We start from the raw sequence: 14,738 nt of genomic DNA, 5'->3' as shown, positions 1-14,738 counted from the left end.
CAAACTGTGTAGAAATTAAATCTCCAAAAGCTGTTTAAAAATGTCATTGGAAGAATTGTTCACAGGATGGAAATTTTAGAGCTATTACAAAAGTTCCAGGGCAAATATCATACTGAGCTCCTGTGTATATGAGTGTTGGTTACCCCATATGTATATAAAGTTGAATGTACTAAACAAAACAGAAAATTGGTGGAGTAGGGCTTTAATTTATTGTTAAGACCATAAGGAGCAAACTCTGCATAGTCGATCTGCCCCCTGTTGTCACACATACTGTTTTTTCCACTTCTCAAATTAACCAGCACGCGGCAATGTTGACACTCGCTCATTAATTTATCAGAGAATTAATTTGGCCTAATGGGGAGTCTGATCAATTATAGAGGGGATGCATTTGGCCCGCTAGCTGGATGCATTTGGCCCGCTAGCTGGATGCCTTCCTAGGCAGTGGGATGCAAAAATTGATCCATTGGTAGTGATGAAGAGTAGTAGAAATGCCAGTCATTAGTCCTCAAGCAAGTACATGTATATTGGAGTCTATATTACTATTAGGGCAATCATAAATTATGTTGTTGGGTTTTCCCCACAAATGAAATATAAAAAAATAGATGTAATGTTTGCTCTCAAAATACTAGAATTGGCCAAATATGACAACAGTTTGAGCAGCACTTGGTTAACAATAATAAAACTTGTTATGTTGCTTTTTGCAATTATAACAATTTCCTGATATATAGACAGTATAACAATGTTCACTATTTATACTATCACACTGCATTTAAATAACAATTTTATTTCTGCATTTTGTTGGGTATCAATTTACATTGTCTTTGGTGTTTCCCAATGTGTTTATCTGTTCATATAAAGATCAAAGGTAGTCATTATCAAAAATCAAAGTAAAATTTCTATTTATTATGCAGAATAATCAGAGCTTTGAGCATGGTGTGTGGATAACTTTTATTGGTGCTTTGGTGTACATGTATGTGACATGAAAGCTTTTTCAATATTGTTTTATATTTGCATGATGAAACTATATAATGGTCACTTGTGCAAAATCTGGAAATTCTCATTAATTATGATAATATCCTTGAATCATCCCTATTGTTTTAATAGTTATACAGCAGAATATAATAGCATTTGATTCATCAACTTATTATGATTGTTTAATATGAATAACATCAATTTTTATTCAAATATATTTCTTGATAATGCCATAAGCATTAGGCATCTGAAATGAAATATTCATGATCTTAGAAACCCTATCAGCTTTTCACACTAATAAAAAATATATTTATGAGATAAATGACAATGTGTGTCCATGACCCAAGGATTTGTTCGCAAGAAGAAAACTAATTTGCATCTTTAATTAATTTTGTATGTTTCAGGGTTATAAATAAAATATAGCGACCTTTGCTGTAACACTCTAATGAAATTACCTACGTATGTAACAACCTTGCCCCTCCAAAACCTCATTCACATAGGCTACAGTGCATGAACCGATTATAAAGAAAATGGCATGGCAGAACAAAATCACTAAATTGTGAAGCTTTGGTGGACAAAAAAATAGCTGCACATAATAAAAGTCCCTACGCTTGGCAAACTCTGTAATAAACAGCTTCCAAATTACCCATTGTTACACACACACTGTACTCGTGTAAACTCATTTGCGGTTACATTTTTTTCTTCTTTTTAAGCAGTTTAATATTTAATGTCTCAACAAGGTCCTAATGCAAAGAGATAATATTGTATCCTATCCACTTTGTAATCCTCAAAGTGATTAGATATTAGAGGCACATAAGGTGTAATTTTTCATCAACGAGTTTGACATGATAAGTCTCTGAAATGAGATTGGATATATACTTTGCTCATCCAACCAAAGAACAGAATTAAAGGAGCATTGTCCTTTTGTTCCTGTGTCTTTTTTGTATATACATTATTCATTATTACATTTATACAAGACTTGTAATGCTGGCAATGTAACAACAAAAAACACAATAGATCTAATCCCACTGTATTTCATTTTTCATTATACATTCTCTTTACATCCTCTTTTCATCAAGATCAATGCATTTCTCTTTTCTATTTATCTTTGCCGTTCCAAACTTGTTACCATGATTGCAATTTTCTCATCATTTTAACAACAAAAAACTCATTTCCTGCAAAACTTTACCTGCATAGGTCATAAGTATTTAAATATTTTTTTATAAATTTCAGTTGACATTTATCTGAAAGTGAGACAGAGAAAGGAGAAGGAAAATCTGCATGGCATAAACTACAAGCTTCCAAACTTGAATTTAATTCTACTTGTAAAAATGATGATAAGAAAGAAAAAGATGATAAGCTGTACATCATGGCCACCCTACACTCCAGCGAAGAGAAAGCTTTGTGATGATCTACAGAAAGGTTTCAAAATTGGTCCACTTTACAATAAATGAACCCCTTGCCTTCTAGAAAATTCACCTGATAAAATTTCAAAATATGCTTAATGTTCCTGTGAACTGTAGACCGCACATCAGCAGAACATTTAAAGCTTTTAGATCAAAAAGTTAAACAATAATTTCTGTTCAACGGTATATATTCCCATCTTTGAAAAGAATGTGTCACCAAAATGAAGATTTGCTTTGTATGACTTTGTTCAGTACTAAATTTGATTCCTTAGAAGAAAAGGGTGATCAGTTACTAAAGCCATCCAATAAGCCCCAAATCATTCACACAGCAGTTGTATATTACATGTGTATAGTTCCTAAGGCATGATGATTGAGAATGAGATATGCGTACCTCTCAGAACATACAATGAGTTGCCATGGTAACCCTGTAATCAGAAAGATTATCTTGTCTGCATAGAGCCAGAAGGGTGTTTTTGAAAATAAAGTTAAAAATAACATAACAACCTTCTGGATCTCAAATCATGATCTGATCTATTTAATAATGCAGTGTCATAAAAAAGATCAATGAAAACATGCAACGTATAAACAGCATGAAATTATCCCTTGCAGATAACATTTTTGGCATTTCGTTAAGAAATTTGGACAGGTTTTCACAGCAACTCATGGCTAGTTTTGAGTTTGATGGAGAGAAAATGAGATGTAAATGTAACTTGATGAGATGATTAATTCAATATAGCGTGGTGATACTGCTGAAAGAAGAAGAAACTACCTGTATCGCGGGGTCCAGCTTCGGTGACTAACTTGACTTATAGTCGTTACTTGACTAACCACAGTACTTGATCTTTTGACAAACATAAGTATCATAAAAATACAACAAATTACAAAACTGTCGAAACTGGTGTCTTTTTTCTACAGGACCAAGCACAATGGATATATGGTTTATCTTATTGAAAACAATAACAATAATACTCCAAGTCAGCTCCTGGATTTCTACAAAAGTTCTAAACTAGAATAAGAAGCTAAAATGAACAATGGTGTATGTCTGACATACCTTACATTTCAATCAAGGAGAAATTATTGTAGAAATTAATATCATTTACAAGAAATAGATAAATGGAAGATAGAGAAACATATCACATAAACATCTGTAAGTCATACAGCTCAAGTTATTGAACATGATAACTTATACGCAAGCGGTATGTTCAAGTACATGGAACATTCATAAAGATAATTTATGTTATCCATACATGTTTAATGGCTTAATCTGAATGCCATTACTCTATAGGTAAAGCAGCTAGTATTACATTCAATTTGGAAATATCTTGTCAGATAAACAAGACATCTCACATAACAACTACAATTCTAATCTATTATTATGGTTAGTAGACAAGAAATTAGAATAAGAGTTTTTCACATATTCACAATTGTCAACACATCTACTATGCTAATCTATCATTAGGATTAGTAAACTCAAATAAATCAATCCAAATTAAGAATCTACAAATCTTTAACTAAAAACATGAAATAATTGCAAAGACTTTCATTAGATCAAGTCAAGGCCAATTTCAACACTTTCTGAGAAAATCTTGAATTTTTGGTCTACCAGGACAGAGCAGGGCGTTAAGTAATATAGACTTAAAGCCCTTCTGGCTCTGAATACTGGTAAATGGTATGGTTGGATTACAAAATGTCATCTTCATAAATTGCAATGATCTTTTCAAATTGCTATAAGACCCATTAACACACTGTGGTCCAATCATCCAAATTTTACAAACATACAAACGTTATGGGGAAGTTTGCTCAGCACATGAGCCTTTTTTCTTGTCAACTTCCACCATGATATTGCGATGTTTTAAAGGGGAAGTCCAAGTCCACCCTGAAATTAAGTTAGTTTTAATAGGAGTAGAAAAATGAGAGAAACAAGTCAGTGAAAGTTTGAGCAAATTCCGATTAAAAATAAGGAAGTTAGGATTTTTGAAGTTGTGATCAATCAAACACAAATTGGCAACTCTATGACGTATCATGCGAGCTCAACTTCCATTTGCTCAGTACTAAAAAAATCTAAAATTTTCATTTTCCCTCAAGAAAAATTTCAACCATACATGCACCCTAAATATAATAATTGCAAATATGTTTCTATACTCCCCCTGCAAGGAACAAATATATATTCCGTCATCAATAGCGAAGAAAACATGATTTTATGGAATATTATGCACAAAGCAAATGAAGGAGAGCTCATATAATAAGTCACAGAGTTGCCAATTTGTATTTGATTGATTACAACTTCAATAATTCATAACTTTCTTATTTTCATTCAGAATTTGCTCAAACTTTCACTCACCTGATTTTCTTATTATTCTGCCTCTATCGAAACAAACTTATTTTGGGGGTGGACTTTCCCTTTAATAGTAAAGTTGTGATAATGCTATTACCATTGCAAAGTTAACAGTGAAAGTTGCTCAGCACATGAGTCATTTCCTTTGTATACTTCCATTGTTACATCACAATGATAGTATAATCATGATAAATTCATTATCATTGTGATGTTACAGTTAACTTTGTTTAGCAATAAAGCTAATTTTGTCTGTCTTCTTCAACTGTAACTTTGCAATGTTAATAAAATCAGGATATTTGGACTGTAGTGTATAGATGGGCCTACAGACACGATTTATTGAAAGTCTTTGCAGTCTTATTCTTGTTACTGATTCTTCATATCATAAACATAGAGAATATATTTCTGGTTTAATACGTTGTTGTTTTTGGTAGAAATACTAACCTGGCTCTGGCAAACTGCTGCTTCTCTTCCTCCAGATAGAGCGGTCTGCTGTCTTCCGTTCCTGCTTCTAAATCTCGTAAAACCCTGGAGATTAAAAAGATCAAAAACAGATATATTCAAGATTATACTGCATGTTTCCTCCTTGAACCGAATTACATCGGGTATTCATGTTCAAAAAAATGATTTGTGTAGGATTTACAGATTTAGAAATAATGGGAAATTAAAGAGCTACCTTATTGGAGCAAAAGAATGAGAGAGAAAAGAGAGAATGAGAAGACACAAATCACTATGAAAGAAGAAAAGAAAAGAGATGTAAGAAAGAGAGGAAGAGAATTTATCAGTTCATTAAAATCAGCATTTTCAAGGACTTGATATGGTTGGAACAAATAGATAATCACTTTCTTTCACGAGTCTTTCACATGACTTTCTCCTTTGTTTGGTCATTTAGGTTGAGACAAATTTACAATATCCTATTCCCATTCCTATGATAGAATAAAAACATACAAAGACAGGAAGAAAAACACCTGAGAATTCAACAGAAATATATTATTTTTCTCAACATCTTGTACAGCATCACATACCCAATATTAATCAAGCCACATATTTATCTCTCTTTTGAAAAACCACATGTACTATTGGCCAGGGGCTGAATCTGGCTGTAAAGCAGGGAGTCCAGAGACATTTGTGCGTTTGAGTGACTGGTTGACTGAAAGCCAGTCTCTACCTTTAAGGCTTTTAATTCATTGGTCTTCACACCTTAAATTGCCAATATGCATCACCTAAACTGACAGACACTCGGAGGAATAGAGAATGACAGACACTCGGAGGAATATAGAGAGCCAGCCGTGAGTGAGAGTAAACCCGACTTATCACGTCATAACATGACATGAGCAGAAGAGCAAATAAAAGCCTCCCGCCAGTCACTAGATCACAGGATGGATGGCACAACATTGTGGTATTCATCCTCATCTTTTCTTCCACAGCTCTCTCTCTCTCTCACGAGGGCCTCCTCACCAATCCAAAATGTCAACAACTCGAGAGCTCTATCTCTAGTACTAAACTCCTTTTTCTTTTGGGGAGAAGCTTTCATACTTGTCATTCACTGCTCAATATTGCACCAAGCTTGAATGTCAAGTGAGATCTATATCTGAGACAGCTAGGGAGATGGAGATATTATATTACAGAGTTTTTGAAGGGATGATGAGAGCCGGCATTCTACATCTTCATAGCTTTCTAACATTTGCCTGTACTGCTAATATTACCTTCACCGCTGAGAATAACTATGTTGTTTCGAAAGAGAAAACAACATTATAGCATTGGGTAAGCCTACAGCTAAAATGTGATATAGCAGGCGTCGAGAGCATATGACCCTCTTTTAATTGAGAACACCAACATATCGATAGCTATACCATCAAGAGCAGTATAGATATCACATCTCCCTGTATCGATTTTAACAAAATTCTTTTGGTACAATATCCATAAAATTACTTTAATAACTTAACCTTGGCTTCAAAAATACAATATGCGCTATGTATGCTGTGTGTCTGGCTCCACAGAATTGATATATTACAGAATCGGAGAGTGGCTCTTAAATATGTCAAAAAGTAACATGTTATCTAAAATAATGTTTGATGCTTGAATATTCTGCAATTTCAAGCTCGCTTCTTTTTTTCCCTCCTGCTTTTTTTATTCATACTTCTTTCCCTGATAACTCTCATTCTTTCTCAGTCTTTCTCTTTTTCCATGACAATTCCCATTCATTTTCGTAATGTTTTCCTTTTCATTCTCGTCCACCTCCCCTTTCTCTCTCATCTTCTTCATCTTTTTACCTTCTTCCCTCTTACTTAAATCAGTATCTCTTCATCTTCATTATTCTCCCTCAAACTATATGCATATGAATGCATCCAGTCACATCTTAAATATCAACAGTCAACACCGTTACTCCATCACCCAACCTTTCCAATACCTTAAGTAAAATATCTTCAAGAACTAGGTTCATTCAAAACATCCCATCCCCTCAAGACTCTCCAACCCAGACAATACAACCACCGACTTTATCTTATTTGCAGAATTAGGCTAGCTCCTTTGTGAGCAATTAGAGACGGTGGTTGTTAAGGGCTAGAGGGCGAGACAAGCTTCTCTCCTATATTCTGGTGCTGCCAATTTGCCTGCTGGATGTCTGACGATGTTTGAGATGGGATCTTACAAGCGTACAGGTGTTACATGGCTATATTAACCCTTTACATACTACAGAAGGGTAAACACTACAAGTGCATCGAGAGTGATTTAGCTCTAAGCAAGCAATTGTATCATCTGGTCGGAGCCAGAAGGGCATTCATTCTGTGCCTAATACTTCTGGATGTTAGGCAACAATAAAGCAGCTCAGGAAAAATAGAAATATAAACATCACCAACGATTAGATCTCTCTTTTTTTTAATATAGCAACTTTATTCTTTTATTCCCACAGAAACTTATACTTTTATTCCTCATGGCATATCTTTGAAAGACATTCCCCCTTTTCTGATAAAGTAATTCACTTAATACACTGCTTCACACATTAAAAAAGAATCGTGTTTAGAATTATCATTTCATACTTTCTCTGTGGAAAAGAAATGTCCTAGATTTGTTTTATCGGTTCTACATTGAGCACAAAAGCACTTCACTTCCTAAGCACGTACTAGCCAGCAAATATTCAGTGCATTGTAAGTTAATATTCTGAAGGTAACTATAAGCACACTTCATTCAATTAATCTCACAAAGTACAATACACTGTTCCCTTTTTATATCAACCCTTAATTCTAAGAATCTTTTCTTGACTCTTAAAGTTTTCCTCTTCGTTATCCCAAATAGCTTTCCCATTCCTTTCACATTGTTTATCCGAATTCTGCATTTCCTTCATTTTCTTAGAACTTTCCTTCATTACATAATTTCTTCCTTCTACATTTTCTCCCTCAATTCTTTTTGCATTTGTATTACTTTTTTATTAGTTCTTTCTAACATACTTGAGCTACTGTATAATCCTCTTACAAGCATTTATGCAGCTAACTCATGGTTGATGTAATGTCCTTCTAGTCCTCACACCAATCTGCTTTCAGAACAAGGAGGCTAACCTGATGTTGATTAGACATCCTACTAGCTCTAAGCAGACGTACCGTTAACCTTAAAGGGATCGTTTAACAATGTTAAATGTGAGATTCACGGTCCTATTTGTTACCAGTGTCTGTGAAATGGTGTAATATTGAAGCCCTAAAAAAATCGCACATCAAAATGATCAGAAAGTACCTCACAAAGTAAAAATCTTTGAGAGACTGGTTTTACCATACTTGTTTTCCCCAATAGACTGTAGTGTTATGAAAATTGTTTGGCAAACGCAAAATTTGATTTTGATTTTCAATCATAAATATCTTGATAATCAGACAGGCGATCGGCTTGTAAAAGTCATGGGGTTCCTGACTGACCTAAAGGTTTATAATTATCATTGCAGCATGAGCTAAATCAAGAATTTTTTTAACGGATCTAAGACAAAGTCACCGGATCCCTTTAAACTTATACCATTATGTCAATTAGGCCTCGCTCCCGCATACATCTTTTTTCTCCTAAAGAACCCCAGTATTTCCCAGCTCTTTCCTCTCTCCTTGGATCCATCCCGTTTCATCGATCTCCCAATCCCATCCACTATCTCGCGTTCCACCATGAATATACAGAGTCACGTAATAACAAGTACTGTAGATTCATGCTATTGATCTATCTTGTATCATCTACATGCCAGCTTGGTTCGTGTCCAAGTTCACACCTAATTCATGCATTGTAATTCCTAGCCTGGCATTTAAATGAATATCTCATGTGCTCAAGATACCAACCCCCAAATAGGACCTGTTCTCCTTTATATTCCTTATTTGTGTACATGAACAGCATTAGTAGTTGCCAGGCATTTAAATGAGTATTCATGAGGCACCAACTCCCAAAAAGGTACCCTTTTCTCTTATATTTCTTTTCTTTACACATTCACTGTATTTGATTGGCACTCTAGCAAAGTAGTGTTACACATGTGAATTGTTTATCATGGCCCCTGTTTATCACAGATTTCATTCACCATTCACCACAGCATCATGAAAACACCTTGAATGTTGTTTTTTCCAGTTTCTGCACTCCTCTGTTTCTTTACTTTCTAACACACATATCAACAGGTTCTACAGATGCCTAGCTCATTCAACAATGAGTATACAGGTGTAGTTTTAAATATATAGGTGTATTCCATAGGGGCACAAAAATCTGGACAAAACCATTACAGTAACAATATTTTGTTTAAATGCTAGTAACAAATAAACAAATAGCAAGTGTAGTACTTCTCCCTCTCCACTACCTTGTAGTCTTGGGATAAGATTTAACGGCTAGTCCTAAATTCTGGTAATGATGATGATGACTAGAACATGCTAAAGACTGAGGAAACACCATGTTAATCTTAACAGGTGTGTAGGCCTGAAGTATTCTGTCTAATAAGTTACTGATATCATCACAATCTTTTAGTATACCAGAGCAAGTTGATAGCCCTCCTAGGATTAGACAATATAACCAGATAATTAACTCTAAAGAAGTTGATTTTTGATTATTTTTCAGTAATTTTTATGGGACAGTAAATCACCAAACTTTTAGCTGTCTGCAATGTTGTCAATGGCAGTAGCGACCTTATTGTAGGCAGCTGACGAAATTCCTTGGGTTTGCCCAAAAGTACTTTTGAAAGCATGTACGGCTAAGAATCTTACCAGGTAGTCAACATACACTTCCCTGTCTGAATAGTGGCTAGCATTCCCCTTCTCCCGTTTCACTCGAGTGTACTTTAAATTGGAAAGAGGAACCCCCGGAAAGAGACAGGTGCATGGCATGCATGTTATGCATTGCATATCCAGACTGATTAGCAATCCCTCTTTTTCATGGGTATGTTCTTCTTACAGGAGGCCTTTATGCTCTGAAATGTCTGCTTACTGATGCCCTGAAATTTACATTTTCCTTTCCTGTTTATGTTGAATGTGTGTTGTTCCACACAAACTAAAACTGGACGTTCAAGATAAAGACCAGTTATGGTCATGCGATTGTATTGTGAAAGAAACGTTGTGAAATCGATCAGAAAAGGTTGATCATCTAGCATAGATGTACTGCAAGGTTCTGGAATCATCAAAATGATAAGAAATTTGGCCAAGTCTTCATAAAGTTACAAGCACTGTACACAGATGTATATGGGACTACCCACACGTACGTTTTTATCTCTCACATCCCAATAGATAAACTTATTTACCAAATATATCAATTAGTAGGCGGTTTCCCAGCAAAATTTGTAAATTTTGGGGCATTTCCAATACTGGTCTTTACCTTTAAAAAGTGAAGTATTTGTTTAAAGCTCAAAAATATGTTCATTCCCCTGTTTTAGTTTAAAGTGAGTATAGTCTGGGAAATGTTATCCAAATTCTAGCTGGACTTCAGAAAGTGAATTATTTTTTTAAAGCTCTCAAATACTGCCCTTTCCATTCCTCTGTGTGTTAAGTCAGTGTAGTCTGGGATATTTTATCTCAGACTTACACTCGAATCAACAAGAGAGAAATCCTTTCATTTGAGAAGCTTTTATCATAGCTATGAATAGTTGCCATCCTAAATACCATGATAGAGGCAACTCTGCTTGACAGTGATCAATATACTTCATGGGGATCTACTCGGGGGCTCTGGTAAAATCAATAGTATGGGCAGCCTGATTTACATAACAAGTTAAGATGAACGTAGAGAACTGTATGTCTATATTTGAAGTAGATCAGACATGCAACAGTTTACCAGTGTAACATTTAGTCAGAGTGTGAGCAGGTTTGATATTCAGAAAGTAATCTTGTTACCTTAAATGCATACAATTTGGAAACGGTTGTGGTATGAAGATGCTTCAGACATAAATAGAAATCTATGTCAGTTATCAAATGAAAACTATGTCTACATCTACACCAGATTAGCCATGAAGGAGTGAAATATTTTAAGATTTAGTAGCAATGATAGCAGACGTGAATTCATGAAGTAATCTGGAATGCATAAGCATGGAAACTACTTCAAGGGTATTAGATTTCAGATTTTATAGTGTAGGCTTTTGAAGTTATAGAAAGAGAACACAATGTCTACATTTTACAAGTCGTGCAAAAACTTTACATTTTCATGTTTACAGGCGGTTTCAACAGGCTTTGTGTATGTTAACCAACTTTAATGCATACATGTTAGAAATGCTGGAGGAGAGGAGCATGCTTCATACTTTTTAAAATGTATAATAATAATAATAATAATAGGCATTTATATAGCACCGTCTATCTAGACAATTCTATTCCAAGGCGCACAATTAATTATTACCCTGGCTTTAGCCTAGCTGCCATTACAGCTCTCTAGCATTTCAAGGAATTAATTCCTGCCATGTTCAAGTTGTAAGAGTAGAAGTCTTCAAGTGATTACCCATGCAACAATGTTACATTTCAATGTTTTGTTGTTGTTTTTTTTTTTTTTTTTTTTTTTTTTTTTTGGGGGGGGGGGGGGGGGGAGTAAAACAGGCTCATTGCTCAGTATCAAAATACTAGTAGCTTCACATGTATGCATATTGAACATGTAACTCGGTATGTGCACTTCCGGTAAATACAATTACACTTGGGACTCAGGGAGTTTGAGATGGAGAACCGTATGTCTACATCTTCTCAAGTTTCCCCGACAACATTTTTTCTTAAAACTCAGAAGCTAGTGGCACTAAGATCAGGTTCTCTTTGAATAATTTACATGTACCCTTTAACAAACTTGGTATGTTGCACATATAACGTCTGCAGAGAGCCATGAGGCTGTTTACACTAAACAATTTTGACAGAGTCAAAGAATTTCTGATTTGGGTGCTTTATGTCTACATCTTCAATTGATCAACAAGGCAAGAATTTAAACATTTTCAAGGATTTAAACATTTGTCAACATTTTGTAATGTAAGAAAAAAAACTGTCAAGTAGCATAACATATATAAATATCTCCCAAATACTAAAGTTATACTCGTGCTTCAGATGCAAAATACATTCCAAGGAATGGGTGGGGAACTATGTGTCTACATCACGTAAATATAAAACCAGACAAGGTCTTTGTTTAAGAATCTTACGTGCTGGCATGTTGCACTAATTTACTGCATCTACATGCTTCAGATTAAATCAATATCAATTGGTAGCGGAGTGACTACATCTTAGCAAGACCAACCAACTTGAACATTCTTAATGATTGTGTCAGTGTGAACAGGCTCTATGTTTGGTAACTACCTAAACCCATTCCCTCCTGGAACCTGGTGGCACCTGTATCAAACCTATGAGAATAAGAGAGTTCAGTAGTCAACAGGTTAAGGTGTTCAAGGGTTTCAGATAAAAGATATAAATATATATCTACGGTATGAGAATTGAAAAATGTGTCTACATCTTCTGAAGATAAACAAGGTGACAACTGTGTTTATCAATTATCTCACTGACAGTAAAAGCTGTGTTTCTGTTACTTAGCAAGCTTTGAATGCATGTTTGTTGCACACAGTTGATTGAAGCATCATTAAAATTTCGATGTAAAACAACGTCAGTTGGGAAGTGTGTTTACATCTTCATAAGATAAACCAAGTGACAAATTGGTATTAAAACATCAAACTGTTAAGGCAATAAGAACAAGATTTGTATTTGAAAGTAATCCACATTATTCCACAAACTCAACTTTGCATGCTCACATGATGAGAGGCCACTGAATGTCTATATCTTCTGAAGATGAAGCAGAAGATTGGATTTCAAGATTACTGGTAATGTGAACATGGTTTGTGTTCTCTAGCTACCCTTACACGCATGCACAAATGTACATATTTAAAGTATCTGTGTGCTTTGGATAGAAGGTCAATACGAGGAAGAAATTCTATGTCCACATCTCCATAAGATATGCCAAGCAGCAGCCTTGTTTTTCACAGTTACGGTAACTCGTAACAATAACTGACTCTTTTTCAGTAATTTTGCTTAGACTAGAACACACTACAAAGAGATACATCAGGTTCAAATTGATCATTGTTTTTAGTTTTCATGTTCTTAAGGAATATGAACATGCTTGTTACAGTATAATCAATGGGGACAATAAATTGTGCTTGATTCAATAGACATCACTCACACCTAATGCAACTCAACAACTAGTCTCTTTTATAGCTTTCAGATTATTCCTTTCATCATCCATTCTAATCTACCACCTCTGTTTGCCAATATATTGGAAATATATCACATGTCAGGATACATATCTAGGTTTTGTAATAAAGTAGGATGATGGGTGAACTGTGTAATAGTGTGATTAATTTGAGGTTGAAATGGAGTTTTAGACACACCAAGATTAAATTGTCTGAAAGTCTGACGTCAGACTAGTATTTGGAGGAAACCTACATTCATGTATAAGCTCACTGATGAAGGAAGATAGATGGGCTGCGATTGGTAGCACACTCCAAAGACGGATCTGGTACATTTCCTCTCTAGCTTACACAAGCCAATTTAAATCATCAGATCAATATCTCCTATTCCCTATCTCTCTCTCTCTCTCTCTCTCTACCTCACTCTACCTATAACCCATTCCCTCCGGTAGATGTACATGTATGTATGTTGGTAATGCTTGTTTTCTCTTTCAATTATCTTTCTATCTCCCTCCCCCCCCCCCCCACCTCTATCTCTCTCTCTCTCTCTGTCTGTTTCTTTCTCTCTCTCTATTCCTCTCTCTCTCTCTCTCTTCTCTGCCTCTCCCTTTGTCTCCCTCTCTCTCTTTCTCTCTCTCCCTCTCCCTCTCTCATGCCTTTTTGTAATTCTCTCTATATCTACCACAGACACATGATGCTGTTACAGATTTACAAATAATCATCCAATAATCCTTCTGTATAACCGCACTTCCTCCCTATGAGTCCCTGCTTAATGTGCTGATGCCACATAATCTCATACACATTATCCTTTCCTTCTTTATTTTTTAACCCGTTAATTGTCTGGTTATTTTCTTGAATCTGTCTGCTTCATTCTTCATACCCTAGTCACATCTAAAAGATGGATATCAGACCAACTATAGGCCAAATCTGAATAAAATTACCAAAATGGCTGAGAATCAATTGTAGTCAGTTTGGCGGTGTGATGGAGTCATAACCTGTCTGTCTCTCTGCCCATACATCTCTCTCCTTCTTATTGTCTACACATATCTCTCTCAGTACAGTTTTACTAATCAATAAATGTTTATTGATGTACAAATTCCCACTGAAATACATGACGGTTCAGTGTGCTAGGATCCAGAAGGACCCTAGAATCTAGGGTTTTACCAGTCTATCTCTCAGTCTATACATTCCTCTCCTTCTTATCATCCATCCATCTATCTGTCTGTACAGTTCAACAAATCTCTTCTTATTTATTGTCGCACTGAAAAAACTAGAATATCTTGTGTGATAGATCCAGGGAGATGTAAATTCTATGAGACGTGATGTAGTTTACTCTTATTTGGCCTAATATTATCAGATATCCACTGCACTGCAATACCTCTATAGTTATAATAATTTTATT

The 14,738-nt window shown here is 35.2% G+C and overlaps 1 protein-coding gene across 5 annotated transcripts in view; it reads right to left on the bottom strand.

Annotated features, from left to right (window-relative positions):
• LOC577006 (sodium/calcium exchanger 2) overlaps positions 1-14,738 on the bottom strand; it is an 84,886-nt gene that overhangs the window by 32,586 nt on the left and 37,562 nt on the right. For 3 of the 5 annotated variants that reach the window (XM_030976844.1, XM_030976845.1, XM_030976846.1), the window contains exon 5: positions 5,155-5,238. In XM_030976844.1, the coding sequence (XP_030832704.1) occupies positions 5,155-5,238 (84 nt within the window). Of the gene's footprint in view, positions 1-3,147; positions 3,220-5,154; positions 5,239-14,738 lie in introns of all 5 variants that reach the window. The other 2 variants (XM_011685576.2, XM_030976843.1) reach the window with 1 other exon arrangement.

Source organism: Strongylocentrotus purpuratus, unplaced genomic scaffold, assembly GCF_000002235.5.
Source record: "Strongylocentrotus purpuratus isolate Spur 01 unplaced genomic scaffold, Spur_5.0 spur5_scaffold_9, whole genome shotgun sequence".
Taxonomy (NCBI): domain Eukaryota; kingdom Metazoa; phylum Echinodermata; class Echinoidea; order Camarodonta; family Strongylocentrotidae; genus Strongylocentrotus; species Strongylocentrotus purpuratus.
The sequence above is the reverse complement of the archived record's forward strand: the minus strand, read 5'-3'. Positions and strand labels throughout refer to the sequence as shown.